Below are 19,563 nucleotides of genomic sequence, written 5' to 3'. Positions count from 1 at the left end.
GTGACAAATACTATTTGATTTGATTTGATATTCCATCTTTGGAAAGAAGCAGAGTCCAAACAAAGGCTCTTAGTAGGAGACAGCTACCTGTTAGCAGTGTGCTTGGCTATTGATCTAATTATCACCTAGTGTGATGGACTCCTACTGAGATGAATCGACATACTCCAATAAAATATTCAAAAAATACAGCTGTGTGATGTTAGGTAGTGTGCGTGCATGTATAGGCCTTTGCATTCTTTCACAGGTATTGGGTTTGCCTGATTCCTTTCGAAGGGTGCAACATCTGTCTTTGGAGCACATTGTTCTACAAATATAGCGTTTAGTGTAGTGTCAACACTTCAACCAGCTGAACTGTGAGGAGAGAAATGTTCTGAGCAGTGCCTGACATTAAATGGTGACTGCACTTTGGCCTCATTTTAGATTTGGTTCATTAATGCTAGTGGCCATGACTGGATTTAAACTTGAGTTGGTTTTGGGGTGGGGTTTGATGTTGGTGTCTCTTGTGTGTGTGTTCGCAGGTGGGAAGAGTTAGCCAAATCATTTGTTGCCAATCAGCTACAGCCGGCTGGTGTGTGACTGTGGCAAAGTTGGTTGACTTTGGATAGCCGCCGGGGCTAGTTAGGGACCGTCAATAAATGACACAATGTAAATGAGAATATATTTTCAGGTTGCACACCTTTTTAAGTTTAAGCCTAGAATTTATAGTTGGTTTGTGGTTTTAAGTCATTGAAAGTTGGAGCTATTGCAATTTTTACAGATTGTCCCATGTACATTGTGTAATTTACCAATGGTCCCTAACTAGCCCCATAGGGATATCCAAAGTCAACCCAAATTTACCATGGGCATTACGATTGGTCCATGTGCAGCTGCACTCCAAATGTGTGCTGCCGGCTGTGGGCAGGGTTGAAACCAACTCAACCTTCATTTACATTGTGATGCAGTCTCACAAAACTCCGTTTTTGACGAGACTGACTTCATGACCAAAATTATCCCATTATCCCACAGTAGATGAAATGTTTCTGACTCATATCAGGTTTTCTAAATGAGAAGTTGGTTTTTAGGTGCAGTTGCGGTTTAAAGTAATTTCATTACCAATGTGGAAAATCATGCTCCGTATTGGTGAGGTATGAAGGCTTTGCTGATAGACAGTACTGTACATCAGAGAAGGCTCATTGTAAAGGCTGGAATTGAATCAATGGAACAGTATCAAACACATGGAAACTACATGTTTGACCCCATTCCGTTAACTCCATTCCAGCCATTACAATGAGCCCACCTTCCTATAGCTCATCCCACCAACCTCCTCTGCTGTACATGTCCATCGATGTCCACATTTCCCTTGTTCGCATGCACCATCATTGCCATTGAGCACTATCAAGGCATCACACGCCACATTGCATTTGTCCTCGTTTTGGGAAAAATTCACAGAGAGCGAGAAAAAGAGGACGGTTGCTTAGCAACGCCAGGTAAAACTTGTTTCACTCAGCCCTCATTATTGTGGTATGAGGGAGAAGGGGAATGAGTTTGGAAGTGACAAATAGAAACCCCCTCCTCCCTCACCTTGTCATGGCACAGGTAAACAATCTTATGACCCGCCTGGGGACGAGGGAACTGATGGAGGGAGAGGCCACCTCGCCTAAATGTCTCACATAGGCCTGTGCCTGTCTAGATTCATCTCACACTTATTTGAAGCGTGAGAGCATTCAGTTGAGGATTTTTTTTTATCCTGTATGATCTGTATCGTGATGCCATTGTCTGAGTAGTTTATTCAGCAAAGATGGGACACTTCCATCCAATGTTTTGAAAACCTGTAGTGAGTCCTAAGTCTATGGTCTTTGGCTTGTTAGTGGCAGTGTCTAAATGGACTGGATCTCTAGCATCTTTCAACGGTTAGAGACCTACTGATGTATACTGCCCCTTGAGGCTATCAAGTAACAAGAGGAAACTGGCCAAAGATTGTACTGAATTGCTTTGCACGGGTTGGCACACACACACGCACATCACATAGCTGTATTTTACTAAAATATTTTATTGGAACATGTTGATTCATCTTAGTAGGAGTCATCACACTAGGTGGTAAATAGATCAATAACCAAGAAACTTTGAGCAACAAACCAAGCACACTGCTAACAGTCTCTTACTAAGAGCCTTTGTTTGAACTCTGCTTCTTTCCAAAGATGGAATATGTTTTCTCTTTCTCCATTCATATTTTTCTAGATTCCTTGTATCCTCTCTCCTTGCATTGGAGAAGACGATCTGAGGGGAGGAATCACAAAAATACAATTTGTGTCACGGTCAAATGATAGTGTAAGGCCTATATTCAATCAGATTAGGATTTAACCAGCCATAGCAGACACCCGTATAGCTTTAGGCGGTGTAGGAGGTGGAACTGCATTGGAGCCTTCAAATCGGTGAGCAGCTGCTCTTGCGATCATTGTCAAGAAGCCTCACCCGCCACTCCTGTTAGGAATTCAGAAAGAGAAAGTGTAGGCGTGTTTCGCTCAAATTGAAAAATCATTACACTAAATAATGAGAATTTCTATCATCTTAATTCAAACTTGTAAGCAAGGCATCATGAGATTTCTGTTAATGCAACTCCATGCAGCCAATGGCAATGTCCGCTTTAGGTATAATGCCAGGAGCCTTTTGTGGATTTGACAGCTCTAACTCTGTTCCACTTCCGACACCACCAAAACAACTGCTATGCGCATGTCGGCTAAAGCAGATCTGATTGAAAAGTGCCCTAACATTTTTGTGTGAAATGGTCTGGGCCCATTGCTGCTGCTAACTGATTGGGTGAAATGAACAGGTTCTCTGAGCTTTATCCAGAAGTGACAATTGTTGCTGTAGCTGTCACTTGAAGCATAGCTATTCTCTAATAATGTCTCAGTGCTCCTTGTTAAAGCATGTTAGCTATTGTGTTGAATTGCTTTGCAAAGGTAGGCTACCCTTTGTTTCTCTCACACACACACACCACACACACATCTATGTTTGCTGCCCTCATTAGGCTTGGGTTGTTTGCTGGTGTATTTCATGTCATACAGACAAACAGGAATTTCTCCCTATCCTGCTCTCAGATGGTTTAAATTCAGCAGTATCCATGCTGTTGACAGTGTTGCTCCTCCCTATTTTCCCTGATCACTCCCAAGATCTTATTTCTGGAAAACTACTATCGTCAGCTTTTCACTTAGGCGGTATATCGTATTTTACTATACACCGATATTGATGCACAGACCGATTTGGGTTTTTACTTTATTGTCTATAACGGTATTTGAATGTTAAATGCCATGTGTAACGTCCATTTTTATAGTTTACACCACTACTTAAGTCATCCCTCTCCGTGCCACTTTCCACAGAGCCCCACCACCTGTCACTTAGTCTACATGGCCAATGCAACAATGTTGTTTCCACTTTTCTTCTTAATCTAAATAATTGTGTCTTTTTTTGTCTTTTAGCAGACCAGTCTCCCTTGGGAATTGAACCTTCATCCCTGGCATTGCAAGTGTCATGCTCTACCACCTGAGCCACACAGAGTTCTATAATTACACTATTAGTTTGTGCCTCTTACATTTGCAAACAGCTAGTTTGTCTTTTCTTAGCAAGTTTTAGTTAAATCGTGTTAGCCACTAATGCTAATCACTAGTAAGCTGGCTAGCTAGCTAGCTAATAAATGTACTGAGTCAGAGCAAACATAGCTAGTTAATACAGCCTGATACCAGTGCTGGTAACAAAATGGCGCTGGAAGAAATGGCAGGAGTTTTATGGGCGCCCAACCAATTGTGCTATTATGTGGGTGTTTTTCGCGTTATTTGTAACTTATTTTGTACATAATGTTTCTGCAACCGTATCTTACGGCAAAAAAGAGCTTCTGGATGTCAGGACAGCGATCACTCACCTCGGATTAGACAAAGATTCTTTCTCCAACAAGCAAGGCGCACAAGACATTCTCCAATCCCCGTTATTTGCAAGACGAGGCGATGCAGGTACAGAGGACAAAGAGCCGGATGCCTGGTCAAGACCGGGAAAAGGCGAGTGGGAAAGCTGCCGTTACAGTCAATACTATTCGCCAATGTGCAATCACAAATATCCTACCAACTGGACATCAAAAACTGTAATATCTTATGTTTCACGGAATCGTGGCTGAATGACGACATGGATATTCAGATAGAGGGATATACGCTGCACCGGCAAAAGAGAACAGCACAATCCGGTACGACGAGGGGGGGGCAGTCTGTGCATATTTGTAAACAGCTGGTGCACGAAATCTAAGAAAGTCTCAAGATTTTGCTCGCCTGTAGTAGAGTATATTGTGATAAATTGCAGGCCACACTACTTGCCTAGAGAAATTTCAGCTATACTTTTTGTGGCTGGTTATTTACCACCACAGATAGATGCTGGCACTAAGACCGCACTCAGACGGCTGTATAAGGATATAAGCAAACAGGAAATCACTAACCCAGAGGCGGCGCTCCTAGTGGCTGGAGACTTTAATGCTCTACCAAATTTCCATCAACATGTTAAATGTGCAACCAGAGGGAATAAAAATCTAGATCACCTGTACTCCCCACACAGAGACGCATACAAAGCTCTCCCTCGCCCTCCATTTGGTAAATCCGACTACAACTCTATCCTCCTGATTCCTGCTTACAAGCAAAAATTAAAGCAGGAAGCACCAGTGACTCGATCTATAAGAAAGTGGTCAGATGAAGCAGATGCTAAACAACAGGACTGTTTTGCTATCACAGACTGGAACATGTTCCGGGATTCTTCTGATGGCATTGAGGAGTACACCACATCAGTCACTGGCTTTATCAATAAGTGCATCGAGGACGTCGTCCCCACAGTGACTGTACGTACATACCCCAACCAGAAGCCATGGATTACAGTCAACATTCGCACTGAGCTAAAGGGTAGAGCTTCCACTTCCAAGGTGCAGGACTCTAACCCGGAAGAAATCCTGCTATTCCCTGCGACGAACCATCAAACAGGCAAAGTGTCAATACAGGGCTAAGATTGAATCATACTACACCGGCTCTGACGCTCGTCTTATGTGGCAGGGCTTGCAAACTATTACAGACTACAAAGGGAAGCACAGTCGCGAGCTGCCCAGTTACACGAGCCTACCAGACAAGCTAAATCACTTCTATGCTCACTTCGAGGCAAGCAACACTGAGGCATGCATGAGAGCATCAGCTGTTGCGGACAACTGTGGGATCACGCTCTCCGTAGCCGACGTGAGTAAGACCTTTAAACAGGTCAACATACACAAGGCTGCGGGGCCAGACGGATTACCAGGACGTGTGCTCCGTGCATGTGCTGACCAACTGGCAGGTGTCTTCACTGATATTTTCAACATGTCCCTGATTGAGTCTGTAATGCCAACATGTTTCAAGCAGACCACCATAGTCCCTGTGTCCAAGAACACAAATGTAACCTGCCTAAATGACTACAGACCCATAGCACTCACGTCCGTAGCCATGAAGTGCTTGGAAAGTTTGGTAATGGCTCACATCAACACCAATATCCCAGAAACCCTAGACCCACTCCAATTTGCATACCGCTCAAACAGATCCACAGATGATGCAATCTCTATTGCACTCCACACTGCCCTTTCCCACCTGGACAAAAGGAACACTTATGTGAGAATGCTATTCATTGACTACCGCTCAGCGTTCAACACCATAGTACCCTCAAAGCTCATCACTAAGCTAAGGATCCTGGGACTGAACACCTCCCTCTGCAACTGGATCCTGGACTTCCTGACGGGCCGCCTTCAGGTGGTGAGGGTAGGTAGTAACACATCTGCCACGCTGATCCTCAACACTGGAGCTTTCCAGGGGTGCGTGCTCAGTCCCCTCCTGTATTCCCGGTTCACCCACGACTGCATGGCCAGGCACGACTCCAACACCATCATTAAGTTTGTATACGACACAACAGTGCCTGATCACCGATAATGACGAGACAGCCTATAGGGAGGTCAGAGACCTGGCCGGGTGGTGCTAGAATAATAACCTATCCCTCAACGTAACCAAGACTAAGGAGATGGAGATTGTGGACTACAGGAAAAGGAGGACCGAGCAAGCCCCCATTCTCATCGACGGGGCTGTAGTGGAGCAGGTTGAGAACGTCAAGTTCCTTGGGGTCCACATCAACAACAAACTAGAATGGTCCAAACACACCAAGACAGTCGTGAAGAGGGCACGACAAAGCCTATTCCCCCTCAGGAAACTAAAAAGATTTGGCATGGGTCCTGAGATCCTCAAAAGGTTCTACAGCTGCAACATCGAGAGCATCCTGACTGGTTGCATCACTGCCTGGTACGGCAATTGCTCGGCCTCTGACCGCAAGGCATTACAGAGGGTAGTGCGTACGGCCCAGTACATCACTGGGGCTAAGCTGCTAGCAATCCAGGACCTCTACACCAGGCGGTGTCACAGGAAGGCCCTAAAAATGGTCAAAGACCCCAGCCACCCCAGTCATAGACTGTTCTCTCTACTACCGCATGGCAAGTGGTACCGGAGTGCCAAGTCCAGGACAAAAATGTTTCTCAAAAGTTTTTACCCCCAAGCAATAAGACTCCTGAACAGGTAATCAAATAGCTACCCGGACTATTTGCATTGTGAGCCCCCCCCCCCCTGCAACCCCTCTTTTTACGCTGCTGCTACTCTCTGTTTATCACATATGCATAGTCATTTTAACTATAAATTCATGTACATACTACCACAATTGGGCCGACCAACCAGTGCTCCCTGTCACGCCCTGACCATAGAGAGCCTTTTTATTCTCTATTTTGGTTAGGTCAGGGTGTGACTAGTGGGGGTGTTCCTATCTAGGTTGTTTCTTTCTATGTTGGCCTGGTATGGTTCCCAATCAAAGGCAGCCGTTTATCGTTGTCTCTGATTGGGGATCATATTTAGGCAGCCATTTCCCACTGTGTTTTGTGGGATCTTGTTTGTGTGTAGTTGCCTGTGAGCACTCCATGACTTCACGTTTCGTTTGCTGTTTATTGTTTTGGTGAGTTTCATCTGATTAAACATGTGGAACTCTACGTACGCTGCGCCTTGGTCTGTTAATTCATTAGACGACCGTGACAGAAGATCCCACCACACCAGGACCAAGCAGCGTGCCCAGGATCAGATGGCATCCTGGGCTTGGGAGGAGATCGAGGAGAAAATATCCTGGACTTGGGAGGAAATCTTGGCAGGACACGAAAGCCTGCCATGGATGCAGACGCAAGGAGAGAAGGGAGGACAACGACGACGCCGGGGTTCGCGGCCACAAGGAAAGCCCAAAAACCAGCCCACATTTTTTGGGGGGGAGGGGCACACGGGGTGGTCGGCAGAGCCGAGGAATGAGCCAGAGACCGTCAGGGAGTCGAAGGAGGAACTCAACGAAAGATTCCAGAGAGAGGTGGTGGCGATGAGAGTGCTGAGGAGCGTGACACCAGTCCAGTGTCATCTGCACCAGTTTCACGCATCAGCCCTCCAGTGCGCCTCCCCAGTCTGGTACGTCCTGTGTCTCCTCCACGCACTCGCCCTGAGGTGTGTGTCATTGTTCCGGTACAATTTGTGCCGGTTCTACGCACCAGGGCTCCAGTGCGCCTCCACAGCCCAGTACGTTCTGTGCCAGCTCCCCGCACTCGCTGTGCGGAGTGTCATCTGTCCGGGACAATTTGTGCCTGCTCTACGCACCAGACCTCCAGTACGCCTTTACAGTCCGATACGTCCTGTGCCTGCTCCTCGCACTCGCCCGGAAGTGCGTGTCACCAGTCCGGTGCAACCTGTGCCGGCCCCACGCATCAGATCTCCAGTCCGCCTCCCCAGTCCGGCGACGGTCCCCAATCCAGAGCCTCCGGCGACGGGTCACAGTCCGGAGCCTCCGGCGACGGGTCACAGTCCGGAGCCTCCGGCGACGGGTCACAGTCCGGAGCCTCCGGCGACGGGTCACAGTCCGGAGCCCTCCTCTGCGCCGGTGCCCAGTCCAGGCACGGCGTCCAGTCCAGCTCCAAGGCCGGATCCTTCCACAGCGCCGGTGCCCAGTTCAGGCACGGCGTCCAGTCCAGCTCCAAGGCCGGAGCCCTCTGCGCCGATGCCCAGTCCATGCACGGCGGCCAACTCAGCTCCATGGCCGGAGACTTCCTCTGCGTCGGTGCCCAGTCCGGGTGCAGCGTCCAACCCAGCTCCATGGCGGGGGCCCTCCTCTGCGCCGATGCCCAGTCCGGGCACGGCGTTCTACCCGGCCCCATGGCCGGACCCGTGGTCGGGGCGGGGTCAAAGACCCGCACCGGAGCCGCCACTAGTCACCCCCTACCCTCCCCAGTTGGTTTCAGGTTTTGCGGCCGGAGTCCGCACCTTTGGGGGGGGGGGGGACTCTACGTACGCTGCGCCTTGGTCCGTTAATTCATTAGACGATCGTGACACTCCCGCACATTGGCTAACCGGGCTATCTGCATTGTGTCCCACCCACCACCTGCCAACCCCTCTTTTACACTACTGCTACTCTCTGTTCATCATATGTGCATAGTCACTTTAACCATATCTACATGTACATACTACCTCAATCAGCCTGACTAACCGGTGTCTGTATGTAGCCTCGCTACTTTTGTAGCCTCGCTACTGTATATAGCATGTCTTTTTACTGTTGTTTTATTTCTTTACCTACCTATTGGTTAGAGCCTTATGTAAGCATTTCACTGTAAGGTGAAATACCTGTTGTATTCGGCGCACGTGACAAATAAACTTTGATTTGATTTGGTGTAGGCCTAAATCAGCATGTTTGTGCAACAGTATCTCTTAAATCAAAGATGAATATGCAAAGCATGAATATCTTGGCAACATGAAGAAACATTTAATGCAGCCAAAGATTATAGGGTCCCCAAACTATGGGGCGGGCGAGGGGTCAGCAGCGGGGAACCTACTCTTGAAAGTTGTAATAGTAGAATGCACAAGGTGCAATTTCGAAATTGGGCAGTGAATCATCAGTTCCTCTTGTCATGTTAGTCATTGCATACCTTAGAGCTATTTATAACTTGTCAGAAATGTCCAGATCAACTAGCCCATGTCAGCTAACATTTTTTGTTTTTTTAGCCCATAGATTTTGTTGTAATTTTTTTTGTCACTCAAATATCACATGAATACACATTAGACATGGCAAAATGTATAGAATTGCAGGAACTAAACTTTAAACCTGCTAAATCCTCTCCACTAACAAGAGGGGTGTGAACAGTTTATTATGAACAGTACTTGTGCACATAGAAATAGATGTTGCGGATGCGCAGGTCTATTCCCCCAAGTGAAAAAGTTTGGGATCCTCTGCCCTATTAAACACTGACCATCCCTTTGGTTCCTACCCTGTCACAATAACTCCTCCCTGGCATTTGTATTTGTTGACATGTCAAGCAACACTGTATTCAAAGTACCCACTATTATATTCTAACAGGAAATGCAGAAATTGATGGAAATGCAGGAAATTATTTTAGGTTGAAGTTGAATTGAACATAAAACAATCAGAATGAAGAAAGACCCATTGAAATAATTTAGAATATATGTGTTGCCACCATAGGGTCACACTACTCATAAAGGAAGTGTATAACGTTTATTAGTAAAAAACATAAAATACAGTCCTACTGTCAAATATTTAAAATATATCGTGATATGATATTTTCGCCATATTCCCCAGCTCTACATAGGCCCCGATTACCACCCGGTTAAGCGTGCGTAAATTGAACGTTATTCACTTTTTATGCACTACAGATATGCCATATTCGAACCTTGAATTAATTCCCGCATTCTCCATGCACTATAATTTACAATGATAAGAGCTAGGTAAAAGAGCAATCGGTTTGGATAAGGGAATTGTAAATATAAATTACACTTGTTTTAGACAAACCAGTCATATTGCAGCAAACTGAGGCATATCAAACTATCAACTTTCCCAAAGTAAACTTTATGAAATGCTGTGCGATCATGCAGCATTTAAATTGTACAGCCTTTTAACTTGCAGGGATGGGCACTAAGATGTCTTAATTATAGTCTACCCTGAATTTCTCTGTTTCCTATTTCTATCATGTTAAATATTAGCCACTATCAGCATAGACCGTCAGTAGGCCTAATAACAACACATATTCAACAGCCAATTTACTGTTAGTTCCCTTTAGTTGGCATAGCCTACATTCTCATTACATTGTTTCGTTTACCTTCATTTGCTTCTTCTAAACACCATCACGACCATGTGTTTGTTGCTGAGGGTAATTAGTAACAGTTGATAATAAAAGAAGACAGGTAGGATAGGGCTGTGGTGGTCATCCAATTTTGTCTGCCAGTTATTGTCATGCAAAAGTCTGCTGTTAATTTAGCAGACAAGACATGCTTATAATCCCGTGCCATTTTATATTATATGATTTTATAGTAAGAAGAATATAGTTCAACTGAATAAAATTGAAAATATATTTTTCCCATTCCACATGGAGTGCGCTTATGAAGTGGTTATGTTGACCGTAAAAGTGATCATTTGAAACAGGTCCGATACATTATTTGGCAACTTAAGGTTTGTATCATTCACAACTTAGGATGTCTTAGAAATCAAAACATATATGGGCTGCATGATGTGACTGTATGCTATTCATGATTTGAGAAAGTCGCTAAAAAAGCTTGACCTCTGTTCCTTGACCTCAGGCTACGCACCCTGTTCTCTCATCAAGTGATCATATTTTCACCCATCAGACTATTCTTAATTTAATCTCTTCTTTACGAACAGAAATCTGTTTGGGAACATCAATAGTAACTTGTTTTCACGACGGAACATATTTCTTTCAACTGTTGACAGCCCCTCTCTCGGCACGCTCGAGAAAGGAATGAAGGAGAGATTGGAGGAGATGGAAACGCATGGGGGTGAAACATTCTGTAGTTTAAAGGTAACGTGTCAGCCTATTAATTATGAAAATATAAATAATTCCCTATTACTAGGCAATTCAAAATCAAATTCAAATTCACTACAATTGTAGGCTCACTCTGTAAGCATCCCCTGCACAATCAATGAACCAACAGCATTGCCTAGGGCTAGGCCTACATATGTTCTCTCTGACTCATGGATAGTAAGTTTGGAGCGTAGCATAAGGTAACCAGTCCATCCAGTATGCATAATACTACAGTCCACACTCAAAGGCCATTACTACAAATTGTTTAATGTTGGAGTGTAAGCTAGACCAATTATTTACCAAAGACCTATTTTATGCCATGTGTAATATGCGGTAGGCTATGTGTTGTATAAAAGGCACAATCGTTATTTTAATTCCGTTTTTTGGGGCTCAAATATAGGACTATTGGTATGCACAAGTACCAAAATGCTAAATGCAAATCGGTGTTTAGAATTAAACATCACTTTAGAAAGTGTGGCCCGCTTCATTGTGTTAGGCTTTGAAACAACATCCACAACAACCATGTTTTCCACTCAGTTTCAACCTGTTGTTGAACTTCTTTCCTCAAATTGATCGATCACAGTGAGGTGAGTTTTAAAAGCATGGTACTGTTTTGATGATAGGTGTTTAATGTGACTTTGATTGGATTTTCATTGATGTCAGAGCTGTTAGAGGGACAATAGAGCGCTGAGTGCCAGGCCATTAGTGACTGTCAGTACTACAGAGTTGGGTACTACTAACGCATGTCTGCATAAAAGGAGATTACCATGACTCAACAGTTACGTGGAATTTTACTGCGGTCATGACCCACGACTGCCAGTAATATGGTTACCGCAACAGCCCTAATGTAGGCTAATTCAATTGTTAGGCTAATTCAATTGTTATGGAGCGGAGCACAGTCCAAGCCATAGCAGTTTGAACCCGACCCGGCGCAATACTTGGCTGTGTCATCACACAGGGGCTAGCTCCATGGGCTAGCTCCATGGTTAGTACAGGCAATAGAGGAGGGTATAGCCGACTATTGTAAACTATTCTCCCTATTATAATTATATGTACACTAATCTTCCAACATCAAACCACTGTATGTTTGACTCATCAATATATTTTTTGCGTAAAGGCTCGCCAAAACAGTTTTTTTTATATGATTCATACATAATTTCCTAACCCAAAAATGTGCCTAAGTAATCTACAAGATCAGAGTACTTGCTATCTACCAGTTGGTGTTGAAACAGAGACAAATATGCATATATTTGGATGGCTCTCTTTCTGAACCCGTTCTCTCTATGTATTCTAGCCTGTCGACAAAATTCTAATTAAAAGGTACACCGTATTTAAAGGGAGGGCTTAAGATAAATATACTGGAAACTCTATTGATGTAAATCTCCACGAGAAAATCTGTTGGCCAGCAAGACGGTTGAATTACATTTATTCAGCGAGCGCAAATAAAAATATGAAAATAACACAACGCCTGCAACGGACCTTCATAAGGTTAGTCTGAATACCAATTACTGAGAAGTGCGTAGGAAAGGCATGTGTAAGAAAGGCTTAATTTCCTAAGTCGGAATCGGGCCCTTAGCGAAAAGCAAAGTTTCCCATTGTCTCTCACTCGCCATGGCTGCCTGACGCCATGGCAACCAGAGCAGCGGTGGGGTTGATGAAAACACATGAAGGGAGAAAAAAATCTACAACAAATAGAAATCTCATCATCTGTCCTCGAGGTGCGTTTATTTAGTATTTTACCTAGTAAGCGAGCGTGAACAAACAAGCTGGCATCACAGTCAAACAGGACACATGTACAGACGTCTCACCTCAACACGTGTACAAGTAAAAAATAAATACATAAGCATTATGTTGCTCATGCATATGTATGCTGGAAGGCATGCAGACACACCTAAGCATGCGCATAATATCAAAGATAGCTACATGAGAACAGTGTGAAGGGATTCATCACCATGGTATAATTAAGTTATCCCCTTTTGGTAGCACTTTCTATGAGCCACCTGGTTTATAAGGTATTATAAACACATAAGCACTTAAGCATTTAGTCATGAGCTTTAGACAATTATAAAGGGTGTTAAAAATAGCTATCGATAGATATGAATGCTTATAGCACGTCTTATACTTGCACCATGTGGTGATATGCATCCATAATGTATTATAAACAGGTGGCTCTTAGAAACGGCTATTATGATCCCTTCTTCTAATAGCCACCAGTTTATGAAAGGTGTTTGGTTGAAAACCACTGTGAAATTTTTTATTTGTGTCATTCTCAAAACTTTTGGCCACGACTGTATGTTTCAGTACCATTGACAACTCAAAACATACAGTTGTAGAGTTCAAATTAGAGGTGTTTCAGCACCATGGCCAGTGCAGAACATACCATTTCCAGCCCATGCGAGAGATAGGTCTTTCAGCACCATGGATAGCTCAGGCAATACAGTTTGTGCCTCTGGGCTCCAAAGACATTAATGGCCTTATTGTATTACTGTGTGTGAAGGTACTAACTCCAGAGAAAGTGTGGAGATGGGAAACAGAAACTAGACCAACAAAAATAACAAATCAAAGTTTGCTGCTTCAGTGTCTTTAGATATTTTTGTCAGATGTTACTATGGAATATTGAAATATAATTACAAGCATTTCATGAGTGCTAAAGGCTTTTATTGACAATTACATTAAGTTGATGCAAAGAGTCAATATTTGCAGTGTTGACCCTTCTTTTTCAAGACCTCTGCAATCCGCCCTGGCATGCTGTCAATTAACTTCTGGGCCACATCCTAACTGATGGCAGCCCATTCTTGCATAATCAATGCTTGGAGTTTGTCAGAATTTGTGGGCTTTTGTTTGTCCACCCGCCTCTTGAGGATTGACCACAAGTTCTCAATGGGATTAAGGTCTGGGGAGTTTCCTGGCCATGGACATAAAAAATATTTATGTTTTGTTCCCAAGCCACTTAGTTATTACATTTGCCTTATGGCAAGGTGCTCCATCATGCTGGAAAAGGCATTGTTCGTCACCAAACTGTTCCTGGATGGTTGGGAGAAGTTGCTCTCGGAGGATGTGTTGGTACCATTCTTTATTCGTGGCTGTGTTCTTAGGCAAAATTGTGAGTGAGCCCACTCCCTTGGCTGAGAAGCAACCCCACACATGAATGGTCTCAGGATGCTTTACTGTTGGCATGACACAGAACTGATGGTAGCGCTCACCTTGTCTTCTCTGGACAAGATTTTTTCCGGATGCCCCAAACAATCGGAAAGGGGATTCATCAGAGAAAATGACTTTACCCCAGTCCTCAGCAGTCCAATCCCTGTACCTTTTGCAGAATATCAGTCTGTCTCTGATGTTTTTCCTGGAGAGAAGTGGCTTCTATGCTGGCCTTCTTAACACCAGGGCATCCTCCAAAAGTCTTCGCCTCACTGTGGGTGCAGATGCACTCACACCTGCCTGCTGCCATTCCCGAGCAAGCTCTGTACTGGTGGTGCCCCGATCCCGCTGCTGAATCAACTTTAGGAGACGGTCTTGGCGCTTGCTGGACTTTCTTGGGCGCCCTGAAGCCTTCTTCACAACAATTGAACCGCTCTCCTTGAAGTTCTTGATGATCTGATAAATGGTTGATTTAGGTGCAATCTTACTGGCAGCAATATCCTTGCCTGTGAAGCCCTTTTTGTGCAAAGCAATGATGACGGCACATGTTTCCTTGCAGGTAACCATGGTTGAATGAGGAAGAACAATAATTCCAAGCACCACCCTCCTTTTGAAGCTTCCAGTCTGTTATTCAAACTCAATCGGCATGACAGAGTGATCTCCAGCCGTGTCGTCGTCAACACTCACACCTGTGTTAACGAGAGAATCACTGACATGATGTCAGCTGGTCCTTTTGTGGCAGTGCTGAAATGCAGTGGAAATGTTTTTGGGGGATTCAGTTCATTTGCATGGCAAAGAGGGACTTTGCAATTAATTGCAATGCATCTAATCATTCTTCATAACATTCTGGAGTATATGCAAATTGCCATCATACAAACTGAGGCAGCAAACTTTGTGAAAATGAATATTTGTGTCATTCTCAAAACTTTTGGCCACGACTGTATATCTAACTTCAACTCTGCATATGTGTGTTTAACACACGCACACACGCACGCACGCACACACTCACACACACACACTACCCAGTTTGGATAGTGTTCAGGGGTATTCTCTTTAAGATAGCAAGTCAATCAGATGTCGGGATAAGCAGTTAATTGCAGTTATTACTTGTTTAGCAGGGGATAATGGAGGGTTTCAATGATGGAGATGAGTGCCTTGGATGTCTATGTATTATGTGAAAGGAAACACTTTGATTGTTCTACATGAATCTGTGCCTTTTGGAGAAACTATTGTCAACCTCCACATGGTTTTACTTCCAGTGAGTAGATAAAGGTGGGGAGGCTCTCTAGTCTGAATTCTAGATAGTCTTTTCAGATGCAGGATTACAGGTGCAAAAAAAGTTATAATAAACTGTCACTCAGACTGCTGACAATATCCCTTTTTCTACTTTTACAAGAAGATCTAATACACAGAATATCATCTCAGTCTCCAAAACCCTGTTTTAAATGCCTAGGTGATTCATTTCATTATCAATTTCCACAGCTGTATACATACACTGATTGTACAAACATTAGGAACACCTTCTCTTTCCATGACATAGACTGGCCAGGTGAATCCAGCTGAACGCTATGATCCCTTATTATTGTCACTTGTAAATCCACATCAATCAGTGTTGATGAAAGGGAAAAGACAGGTTAAAGAAGGGGTTTTAAGCCTTGAGACAATTCAGACATGGATTGTGTATGTGTGCTATTCAGAGGGTGAATGGGCAAGACACAATATTTAAGTGCCTTTGAACAGGGTATGTTAGTAGATGCCAGGCGCACCGGTTTGAGTGTGTCAAGAACTGCAATGCTGTGGGGGTTTTCACGCTCAACAGTTTCCCGGGTGTATCAAGAATGGTCCACCACCCGCAGGACATCAAGCCAACTTGACACACAACTGTGGGAAGCATTGGAGCCAACCAACATGGGCCAGCATCCCTGTTGAACACTTTCGACACCTTGTAGTCAGTCCATGCTCTGACGAATTGAGGCTGTTCTGAGGGGAAAAGGGGGGGTGCAAGTCTATATTAGGAAGGTGTTCCTAATGTTTTGTACACTCAGTGTATTGAAGGCCTAAAATATAAAATGTCAACATGCATTGATAAATAACTTCTTATTTGAATCAGTCGATCCAAGGTTAATTGTACAATGTTTGAATTTAATTCTGCTCCCCACCAACTTGCAGCTAAATTCCCAACACCCTGAAGTTGCTTAAAACAATGTGTCACAAGGCTCTGGGTGCCTACAAATGGGAACTAATATGGCACTAAATCTTGTCACTAACAAAAACAAATCCCGTCACCTCAGTGTGAGTCTAGAAATTGATTATGATTGGACCACCTGCGCCTGCCTGAACGACATTATGTGGACAGTAATGCCTTAAATCACAGACATGATGTTACGTGCCTAGGTTGAAATTAAAATGGACCCAGACTAAAAAGCATGGGGCTACTTGTTTTATTTTCAAAGCAAAACCACACCATTGCGTGTTTGGTACCAATTATTCACGAGTCGGGTTGGATATGACTTTAGCCAAATGAGTAATGGTGAAGAGTGGGCAGCCATTATGGCCATTTGCTATGAGCCTCAAGCCTGTGGGATTCTGAGCAATTTAAAAGCGTCCTTCTCCCCTCCGTCCTCCCCCGGAATAGTTATTCTGCGCTCCTAGCGGTACTCCACTGCCGCATGCTGTTTAGCACTCATTGTATGATCGCAATCACGCGACGTGGAAATAACCACCGGTTTGAGCTAATCGTCCTCCATAATCATTTCGAACCGCGTTTGGAGATGTGAATGCTTGCATAACAGTGTGGATGGGGGGCGAGCAGGGTCATGAGGGTGAACATTGCCTTTCAGTTGGATTTCTGGGGTCGTTACCGCAGAAGGAACGCGCTCTTCCTATCAATAATTAATCCATTCCCGAGGCAGCGGGAAAGGGGGAGAAAGCACGCAGCTCCGGAGTTCCAAGTTTTGAACTGCAGTCACCGGCGTATCATGTCACAATCTGACAGTGCTTCGATACGGGCTGACGAGGAGGACAAAGGAGGATGAAGGAGGGAGAGGGACCGGGAGTGGTAGAGGAGGAATATAATGAAGTTGAGTGGGAAAGGACTGTGTACCATCGTCTCCAGCACCCTCCTCTTCGTCTGCGCCGTGAGCGAAGTTGTTGTCGGATTCAAATGCATCTCGCTGGGCACCAAAGTAAAAGTGCATTTTCACCTGTCGACCGCGGCTGGGGCTTTCTACTCGGGGATACTGGTCGGACTAGGGCAGGCGCTGCTGGGCTTTGCGCTGCTTTGTTGCAAAGGGAAGCCCGGGTGTCGGAATTTCTTTCTCATGGGTATCCTGGTGTTTTTGTTGGGAGTTCTCACCGCTTTCTCCGGCGCGGTGGTGGACGGGGACACTGTGTCTCTTGTGGAGCGCAAATATTCCCATTATTGCCTAGACATAGACTCTGTGGAATTAACCACCATCTGCAACCAACTGAAGGATTATCAGAAAAGTCTAGTCATCTCGACCATTTTTAGCACTTTGGAATGCCTTCTTGGGCTTATGAACTTGGTGATCATCAAAAGGTACAAAACAGCGCAATTTTACAGACGGAGGCAATCACATAGGCAGAGCGCGGGGGATATTCTTTGCAGCGAGGAGCAAGACTTCACCGTGTCCGAATTCCAACCTGTTTCCTATATTAACTTGGGGATATTTCACGTGTTCGACGAGGCAGGTGTGGAAGTACAATGCAGGGGCCACCCGTCTATCGAGCTCCCGGGTTATTCACCCATGGATCCCGAGCTCAACCATTCCTACCCTTTTTCTTACCCGCTCCCGAACGAGCTACCGCCCGCTTACGAAGACATTTTCCCTGGAGACGAAAGTAACAAATAGCAACTCACTCAGAACAAACAAAGTTGCAACATGGGCTTTAAATTCTGCAATGACAATCACTGTATTTCCCCCTTCGGCCTATTCAGTGTTGAGACAAACAATCGTGGAGAGATTCTTACCTAAACAGTTTTCCATTCACAGCCGAAAACGGCATCGTCTTCATGCTTATTTTTCTTAGCAAAGGTAGCCTCCTTCTGGTACACTGGCAGTATATGCACATCTACTATTATACTGCCAATGAACTAGCCTATTGCCATCGGTCAAAATAGTGACAATTCCATGGTAATAAATATACTTAAAACAGATCTATAGACCATTAGATGCTACCATACGAGTTCAGATATCAAATAAGCGTTTGTGTTTTGAATTCAGATTGTATACACATCATGCAGTTTGCTGTTGTTATTGTTTCCTTTAAAATATGAATAAAACGTGTATTTACTCTCACCTGATGTTAGAAGTTCTATTTAAAAGTCTACCTCCATTTTACCTTCATACTCTTAACATCTACGCCTGTAATGCGTCTTGCACACCCAACAGGTGTAGCCCATTAAATTAGGCTAGTGCTTGACTGAACAAGATCGTAGACAGGCCCGCATCATTTTGACTCTAAAATGAAACTCCTTTACCATACACATGCAATACAGTAGTAATGAAAAGGTTGTATGTATTCGATCTATTCCCCTTTCACCTTTATTCTCACTTAGCGGAGCCAATTGCTCTTGTTCTCACTGTAGTATAACCTAATGGGTAGCCTGCATTTGTCCCACATGCTTCACTAAATGGCCACTAAACCATTGAATATTACGTTTGTGCCCCAAATGGCACATTATACCCTACATAATGCACTCATTTTTACCAGGGCCTATAGGTCTCTGGTCAAAAGTAATGCAGTGTATAGGGAACTGGGACATGCTGCTGTGGTGAGCGAGACACTCTCCTCTCCCCCTATGCAAAAGTAGTTCTGATCGTAAAACATTTCAAATGAAATTGTGGTAAAAAGACAACTTTGAAAGCTATGTCCCCTTGTCCCCGAAGAGAGGATGGTTTAAGCTTCTATAGGTTTAGTTATTATTTCTCAACTCTCAGTATTCAGCTTAATAGCAACTACAACCAAGCTATTTGTTATGTCTTTGCGATATGGAGGGGCGCGCGCGATATGTCAAATCAAATCAAAGTTTATTTGTCACATGCGCCGAATACAACAGGTGTAGACCTTGCCGTGAAATGCTTACTTACAGGCTCTGACCAATAGTGCAAAAAAGGTATTAGGTGAACAATAGGTAAGTAAAGAAATAAAACAACAGTAAAAAGACAGGCTATATACAGTAGCGAGGCTATAAAAAATTGCGAGGCTACATACAGACACCGGTTAGTCAGGCTGATTGAGGTAATATGTACATGTAGATATGGTTAAAGTGGCTATGCATATATGATGAACAGAGAGTAGCAGTAGCGTAAAAGAGTGGTTGGTAGGACACAATGTAAATAGCCCGGTTAGCCAATGTGCGGGAGCACTGGTTGGTCAGCCCAATTGAGGTAGTATGTACATGAATGTAGAGTTAAAGTGACTATGCATATGTGATAAACAGAGTAGCAGCAGCGTAAAAAGAGGGGTTGGGGGGACACACAATG

The 19,563-nt window shown here is 44.2% G+C and overlaps 1 protein-coding gene across 1 annotated transcript; it reads left to right on the top strand.

Annotated features, from left to right (window-relative positions):
• The first annotated feature begins 16,982 nt into the window (after positions 1–16,982).
• Positions 16,983–18,065, top strand: LOC139581067 (transmembrane protein 271-like). The gene has a single exon (XM_071410430.1). It carries the CDS (start codon positions 17,131–17,133, stop codon positions 17,926–17,928), a length of 798 nt encoding a protein of 265 aa, XP_071266531.1. The 5' UTR covers positions 16,983–17,130; the 3' UTR covers positions 17,929–18,065.
• The last annotated feature ends 1,498 nt before the right edge of the window (positions 18,066–19,563 follow it).

This window comes from Salvelinus alpinus, chromosome 7 (genome assembly GCF_045679555.1).
Source record: "Salvelinus alpinus chromosome 7, SLU_Salpinus.1, whole genome shotgun sequence".
NCBI lineage: Eukaryota > Metazoa > Chordata > Actinopteri > Salmoniformes > Salmonidae > Salvelinus > Salvelinus alpinus.
This window is presented reverse-complemented; position numbering and strand designations above follow the sequence as displayed.

Excerpts from the sequence above, each read along its gene's own strand:
- LOC139581067 (XM_071410430.1), top strand. The coding sequence starts at position 17,131 with ATGAAGTTGAGTGGGAAAGGACTGTGTACCATCGTCTCCAGCACCCTC.